Source organism: Schistocerca nitens, chromosome 2, assembly GCF_023898315.1.
Source record: "Schistocerca nitens isolate TAMUIC-IGC-003100 chromosome 2, iqSchNite1.1, whole genome shotgun sequence".
Lineage (NCBI taxonomy): Eukaryota > Metazoa > Arthropoda > Insecta > Orthoptera > Acrididae > Schistocerca > Schistocerca nitens.
In genome coordinates this window covers 960,583,549-960,591,788 of record NC_064615.1, presented here as the reverse complement: position 1 = coordinate 960,591,788, position 8,240 = coordinate 960,583,549, and the positions used below count along the sequence as shown (strand labels likewise).

The following is an 8,240-nucleotide window of genomic DNA, read 5'->3' as shown; positions in this document are numbered from 1 at the left end:
GTGAAAGAAAGGTGGAAGACACGTTTGCTGGTTCTCTAGACATGAGAAAAAACTTAGTTGACTTTGTAAGTTATAGGGATAGTTTCGAGTCTGTTACATCGCTGATATTGGTATTTACAAGTGGAAATACGTTTCCTCAATTTTTTTCGAGTATTCACATAAAGGTCTTCACATACAGGATAAGTATCTAGTTACTCAGTAGTTTACAGCACGCTACACCTCGCTAAGTTTTGGTTTTCTAGAGAAATAATTTCCGGTCTATATCTTTGGAATTATGTTGCGTGAGCGATACTGTTATGCAAGCAATATTGCTATGTGCTTGATATCGAGAAGTATCCTGAAAATGGTATGATATTCTGGCAAACCATGCGAAATTACGTATGTTCTTGTAATCCCAGAGGCTGGAGATGGATGTAGAAAAGCAAGCAAGCAAGCGGGTCGGGACCAGAAACAGTAATGCATTTGTGCCGAGGGGAGCCAACCTTGAAATTGTAGAACAGCTCTGAGAGTGACTTCGGTCCACTGAGGGCACTCTGGTCACACTTTAGAGGAGGATGACCACCCGAACTAGTGGGAAATATCTAGTGCAGCGAGGAGTATACCTATTATGCATGTGTTTATGCTCTCTGTCTTCATGGTATATGTATGAGTGTCTGGCGGTTGATAGCTATATGAATTTTGTAAAAGGAGCGATTTTGTGTGGTGCAGGGTACAAATTGTATGTTTAATGCATCGACATGGTATGCGGTGATATACTGCCGAGTTGGAGATCGAATTCACGCTCTAATATTCAAGCTCCCGCCATCAATGGCAGAGCGGTGTACTTGAGTAAGAGTGTTTCTGTATTTGATGATCTGTAGGCAACTTTGCAGGGTTTAATTGTCGTTGCAATATGGTGATATGTACAAAATAGTTTTTGCCACTGAAAGTCTTGTCTGCAGAAAGGAGAGTGCTTCCACACCAGTGGCATCGATAATTCAGCAGGTAAATTCAATAAGAGCCAGTCATAATGCTCCATTCATTCATAAGGCATCCTTTGTGCTGGGATGTAGGAGCCTCTACATAGCAGTGAGAACATTTGCATTTTGGAGATGTTTGTTGAAAGCAAGTCTATTTCCAAGAAGGGTATCAATTGATGGACAGGGTGCCACAAGGAATGTATTCGGCGTTATTCTGCGCTATTTTCGTAAACAGGTTCTGTTAGGTCAAGAATTTCCATGCAGTCAAGCTGAGACTTCACGAACGCTCCTACAAAAGCGACTGTTAGCTATTTCGGGGACACTATACAATTTCTGAGAGGTCGACTTGGCTCTTGTTTTACATAGCCATGTGATATCAGTATAACATTGAGAACCATTTAGATGCACTTGCGATGGCATGTATGTGAACATTTCCCGGAAATGTGTCAGCCACACTTGGCTGCTAAATCTGTGCATGGCTAGACGCAGCTCGCATGTCCCATTCGGATTGCTAGGAACAATACAACCTGTGCTATTGTAGGAAGCAAGGGAATGTGTTTCTGCAGTGTCTTCAAGGGTGAAACACTCAGCAATTAGGTCTTTGCTGGACCGCAGGTAGATAGAGGGATTGCTCCAGCAATGGTGAATAGGTGCGTGCGGTCCAGAGGGTGACTTGGCTCTTATTTACATAGATATGTAACGTCAGTAAACCACTTGAATAACTCTAACTGTATACCCGAAAATAGACATGACTTTCACCTGCCGTCGGCAATGACTCCCGCTTCAGTGCTTCTTTGCCTCCGACTGGCCTGCAAAGTGCGTGCACATGTTGGAACAGTTCGCTGATATGCTGCATTTTTACATGCACTGAGTGTTTGTGCAGTACATTACTTTCGGGTGTTTAAGCATTGTGAGTATGTTTGAATAACATTAAACATGCATTATTTTTTGACAATTTACGAGTTGTGTTCATGTCTGTTGCATTATTTTGTGAACAGGTGTGCAGGCTGTGCAATGTGTGATTTCAACAGTTCACGATTAGTAAGTGCATTAGGAGAGCCTCTTACATGCATTATTTTGACAATTTAGCAGTTGTTTGCGTGTCTGCACATCAGTGTACTGCATTATTTCAGTGATTTAGGAGTAGTTTGGTAGTTAGCAGGTCTGTAGACTATTTACTGCGACCTCAAGCAAGCCAGGTTGAGTGTTTTGTATGAGTGCAATAAATAAACTATGTGAAATCTGCCCCTAAAAAAATTGTATGCATTATTTCGACAGTTTATAATTAGTGAGTGTGTCTGAACATCAGTGAACTGTATTACTTCGGTGATTTACGAGTAGTTTGCAGATTTGTAGGCTGTTCAATGCATCATTTCGACAGTTTACAATCAGCAAGCGTGTTTGTAGAGTATTATTTTGACAATTTACGAGTTGTATGCGTGTCTGTACATTAACGTTTGGTATTATTTCGGTGATTTACGAGTAGTTTGCAGTTCTGTAGACTGTGAATTGCGACCCCAAGCACGTCAGAGCATGTGTTCTGTATCAGTGTAATAAATAAACTACGTGTAATCTGCCCCTAAATAAATTGTTTCAAAATAAGTAAAATACACTCCTTCCTCTCCCCAGCAGCCCAGCACAGGCTGTATCTTTTTCCCACCAATTCCTAGGAAGATGTGGAGGTCGGATGGCTTAGGTTAGTGGAGATAGCCCAACTGACCTATTTTCCTGCCAAGATTTGAACTTCCCGCCATGACATCATTGCAGTGTTGCCATATCTATCGCTGCCATCTTGGATCCCCCATCCTAAAAAAATTTGGCACCAATGTAGAGTTGGGTGACTCTCTCTTCATTGGACTACTGATGTGGTGTATCTGCCCATTGCAACGTCTGAAGTGACAACCACCAGTAGAAGAAGATTACACTGGCAGTTACTAATCTCTGGCTTTCACCGAACACCAGTTGTCATGACTCTAATTAAATGAAAATCTGTATATCTCTAATGCAAATGTAACATTGTAGTGAGTTAGTCCATCTGTTGACATATGCTGGTCAAGTTATGCACATTATCTACTGTACCAGAACGAAAATAAATGTACATATGCAGAATGAAGAGATGAGTGAAAATTTGTACCAGAGCCAGGATTCCGGGACTCCTGCTCACTAGGCAGATGTGCTAACCACTATGCAGTTTAGCACAGTGGCTTTGCACAACTGCTTGGGCTATCCTAGCATGCCTCCCTCATCAATCCAAATTTCCATTCACATCTCAACCCACTTGGTATCCTGGTTTTGGTATAAATTTTCATTTGTCACTTAGTCTGCATATATACATGACTAATGTAAATGGAGAATGAGATTTTCACTCTGCAGCAGATTAAAACTGTGTGTCAGACCGAGACTCGAACTCGGGAACAAGGTACTGGCAGAAGTAAAGCTGTGAGGGCGGGGTGTGAGTCATTCTTGAGTAGCTCAATTGGTAGAGCACTTGCCCACAAAAGGCAAAGATCCCAAGTCTGAGTCTCGGTCCGGCACACAGTTTTAATCTGCCAGGAAGTTTCATATCAGCGCACACTCTGCTGCAGAGTGAAAATCTCATTCTCCATTTACATTAGTCATTTGAAATTGGAACATAAGTGGACTTGAACTTTATTAACTCTCAAATCAGTGTTCTGCATCTACCAGTGTTCTGTACCCAAACTGGATGTCAAACTGCAGTTGTCCACACATGCTGGCCAAAGATCTGATACTTGCTGGTCACCATGTTGTAGTCAAGCTCCCTTTACACAAGCAACTTTCTTGTCTCGACCAACTCCATGTGGCAAGTGAGTCTACTGCAGCACATCTGGCATCTTATTTCTATACTGAGCTTCTCCTGTCATGATAGCTTGTTTCCCTTTATACGTCAGCACAAAAGTTGCTTGTGTTGTGAGAGCCATCTGCTGCAGCTTGACACATGAATGGTGAAAGTGAGATTATGAGGGACAATCCTCCTACCTTCCACACTGTAGTGATATCTTCCTAGTCCTCAGTTGACAGATATAGGACACTTATGAGAAAATAATATATTTGCTATGGCACCCACCTTTCATCCTATACAATCAACAATACTGTTCAAAGCAACGGCTCCTTTGCTGCACGCAAAATAGCCCTCGTGATGGTAATTATATGAATTGAGGGCAGTGTGGTCATTAAAATCATGTCAGGAATGCAGGTATTTCTCATTATCATTGTTACATTTTACCTTTATGGCAACTTTGGTAGAAATAGTGCTGTGACAGGAGAGGATATTTTTCACATTATTGTCCTAGGGAGAAGCTTCCCATTGATGTTTACGAAAGAAGAAAATACAAGAGATGAAACAATTTACATTCCTCTCCTTGTCACTGTTTTGGCTGCTTGGAAATTGTAAATCTAAGTGACATGTAACATCACTAACAATAAAGTTTTTATTTCATTACTGACAATGAAATGTGAAATTCTTAAAATGTAGAAGAAAAGGAAAGGAAGAAGAGAGGGTGGGTTATAGTTCTTGAACCTAACCCTATTACTATTCTGTTTTCCAGATAAATATCATCAATGATGGAGACTTCTGGCAGGTGGACAATAATGCCTTGGTTGAAGTCAAGAACATAGAGTTTATTAAAATATTAATGACAAAACAAACATTAATTAGACATAAGTAACACATATATTACAGCAATTTAAGTTTACATAATAATTACTTACACCAAACACTCACTTATAACTAAGGCAGGAATTACATTTCTCTATTTTAAACATAACTGACATAGTTTTACCAGTAAAAGGAGAATGTTTAGGGTCAACAAATATTTTTCTCTCTCTTCTCTTTCTCAGCTGTTCAGAAATGCTGCTTGAATTATTAGATGATGTAAAGGTTGGTAACACATTTCTAAAGAGGAGGGAGGAGGGTGGAATGGGGGTTGATGTAGTTGTATTCCTGACTACCAAATTTGCTTAAAATATTCATAAATTATGTCACATCACATGTCACATCTATTACAAATGTGATTCTGTGTATTAAACACCTTCATAATCAAATTAAATTCTACCTCTGTGAAACAAAGTTTTATTTGCCTCACAGGTAAATTCATAAAAAAATTTTGTATTGCGTGTTTAAGAGTGCATACAAACACACACACACACACACACACACACACACACACACACACACACACACACACACACACACTGATACACTGTCAGCTTATCTTTACATAACACTGCTTGCTTCTAAACAATTACTGTTCTTCAGTATGAACAGTTTATTGAACACCTGGACTTGGCCATTTCCATATGGCCATGAGTTTCTTGGAAACCAATTGCCACACTTTCAGTTTTATCTGTTGAGTATGGAACGTAACAACACCAGGAACACAACAGTAATTAACATCTTATTACCCAGTATGTGCGAGACACCACAAGTTAGCCCCTGATGGCTGATCTTCATCTGGATATCAGTAACATCTACACACCCTTTCACTGCAAAATAAAACATAAAAAAGTTAGAAGATTAGTAAATACAGAAATTATGTTCTCACAGGACAAAACAGTTGGTGCTTATGTGTAAAAATTTTTAAGAGGTTTTGAGTAGTTTTAAAAAGCTGGATGTTTTGCCACAGTATGGGGTAACTGGAAAAAATATACACATTTTGACAGTAAATGTTCACAGCTAGCTGAAAATAAATTCCTTTTCAGCTTTTTAGCAAGAATAATTTCTCATAATACATTAATGTTGTATAGACACTGTATATCAAAAGGAGATTTCAATTGAGGAAACTGTAAAGTTACAATAACAGGCTGGTATTCACATTTAGAAGGTGAAACTCTAGAATTTCTAATAGATCAAATGAAAGTAGAACAAAATTTACTGTAGTTTTTGGAACTTATCACTCCTTCATCAGGAAGAAAAGAGAGACAGGTTTAGGAAGGTTAGAAAGGAGGGGCATATCACTCTGATGCCAAGAAGTGAAGGCCCTACCTAATACGTCTTATAAGGTTATTAAAGGCTCTTTGGGTGTGGCACTGTGAATAAGAGAGCCTAGAATTGCTTTCTGTCTGCATTTCTGTATTGTTTTGTGTAGAGTCTCCATAAGTGTCTAAGTTCATCTGGTTTTTGGATGGTAACATGAATATGCAGAGCATCACAATCAATAAAAAAAATGGTCTTTCCAAACTGTTATAGACATGAAGAGATGGAATATTGTAAAACACACAGAAAAAGTTCTCCTCCACTTAAACATTACATTTTTACTTTGTACATAACGACATATCTTAAGCCTTTGTCTGTGCTGATTTCATTTCTTGTTGAGCAGTTTTAATGCTAGTCACTTCTACAGATATATGTATGAAAAAGCACTCAAAGCTGTTCATAAATATGCTCTTGCACTGCTTTTGCAGGCATTTGCTAGCAAAGCTGTGTTTCATATAATACAATTACAAAAATAGAAAAAAATTGTCCTATTAAACTTGTCTCTAACTGTAAATCTATCTGGAATAATTAAAACAAAATGTTTTCTAGAAAAATGTAGTGATACTTGTTTTACAAGGTGAATGTAAAACCCAGGAATGAAAAGTAATCATTTTCACCTGATTGTAATGGCAGGATCACATTCAAAGCTTTACTTTCTTTATAGATCAGTTGGCACACAAAAACTATGTAACAAAGAAAATTATAAAAAAGTTTATCAAAGTAGGATATGGAAGGTCCATTACAACACAACAGGGAGATAACTATGAAATTACCACTAGTTCATAAAAAATAATATAAAAAAAGACCTCAGTGGTACAACACTTGGAAAAATTAAGCTTTAAATCATATAACAGAGTCAATGTAGGTAAAGAGCATGACACAGAAACAAAATAGGAACGTTTACATTCAACTGGAATCATTATAACATTTTAAAAATTGAGTTTTTATGTCAAGGGAAGTCAGATTTTTCAGAATTCTTTCAGATCTAGTATAGTTTTAGCATGAAATGAAAAATTAAATGAATGCAGTAAATGATGTTACTAATAATAAAGTCATTGAACTCAGAACTTAGATCCAATTTGTGATGTCAAATATCATTCTGCTGGATTAGCTCCTTTATAAACACGTGTCATTCTGCATGTGACAAAATGCACTTGCAGATCAATGTACAGTAGATATGAAGGTTGACTTAAAAAGTAATGCCTCCACCTTCGTAACGATTAAACAGTTGGCAGCATTGGTATGCGGCAAGTACTGGCTTTTTCCGTAGCCTCTTCTCTACAGCTTCAGTTGCCAGGAAGCCTTAGCATTGAATGGTTGTGTTGTTACAGTGTAAAGTATGGAACCCTGCACAGGTGGTCGGTCAATGCAATTTAAACAATGTGCAGTCACTGAATTCTTCACAGCAGAAGGTGCCACCCCAAAGGAGATTCATCAGAGAATGACAGCAGTTTATGGCGATGGTGTTGATGTGAGTACTGTGCATTTTTGGGGAATAAGTTTAAAGATGCTGAGGTGGGAACATCTGACCTGCATCACAAACAAAGAATTTGACATCCTGTGACAGCAGCCACCAAGTTTCGCAAGCAAAATGTTGACAATTGATTCAGGACGATTGTCAGATCACTCAGACAGAAATTGCAAGCACAATTGTCATTCCACAAGAACCTTTGGGCCACATTATTGCTTTGCTTGGCTATTGGAAGATCTGTGCATGATGGGTACCCCGGATGCTGACTCCTGAAATGAAAGTGCACAGACTTGAAATTTGCCAGGAACTTCTCTCGCGTTACGAGAATGAAGGTGACACCTTTCTCAAATCAATTGTGGCAGGAGACAAAACATGGTTACACCATTATGAACTGCATTGATGAGGGGTTGAAGTGGAAAAAACACACAGAGGGTCTGCTGAAACGTTATTAGGGTCATTGCAAATTTTGGCGATATACATCTGAGTAAATTAGCTTACCAGCCTATTTTCATTCTCTTCTTTCGTATAGCACCATATTCTGGGGTAACTCATCATTGAGTAAAAGAGTGTTCATTGCACAAAAGCGTGTAATCAGAATAATTGTTGGAGTTCATCCAAGGTCATCCTGCAGACACTTATTTAAAGAGCTAGAAATCTTCACTGTAGCCTCACAATATACACTGCTGGCCACCGTAAATTCAACACCCTGAAGGAAGCATCCGAATCACGTGAAATTTACACCACGGGTTTGCAGCGATGTGATATGCAACTGATTAGAATTTCAGCGCAGACGCACATCACGCACGCCTCTGGCGCC

The 8,240-nt window shown here is 38.8% G+C and overlaps 1 protein-coding gene across 2 annotated transcripts in view; it reads right to left on the bottom strand.

The window, feature by feature from the left end:
• Nucleotides 1–4,577: 4,577 nt before the first annotated feature.
• LOC126237280 (uncharacterized) overlaps nt 4,578–8,240 on the bottom strand; it is a 157,175-nt gene continuing 153,512 nt past the window's right edge. For both annotated transcript variants that reach the window (XM_049947217.1, XM_049947216.1), the window contains exon 16: nt 4,578–5,462. In XM_049947217.1, coding sequence (XP_049803174.1) covers nt 5,320–5,462 — 143 coding nt within the window. In that variant the 3' untranslated portion in view covers nt 4,578–5,319. The remainder of the gene's footprint in view (nt 5,463–8,240) is intronic.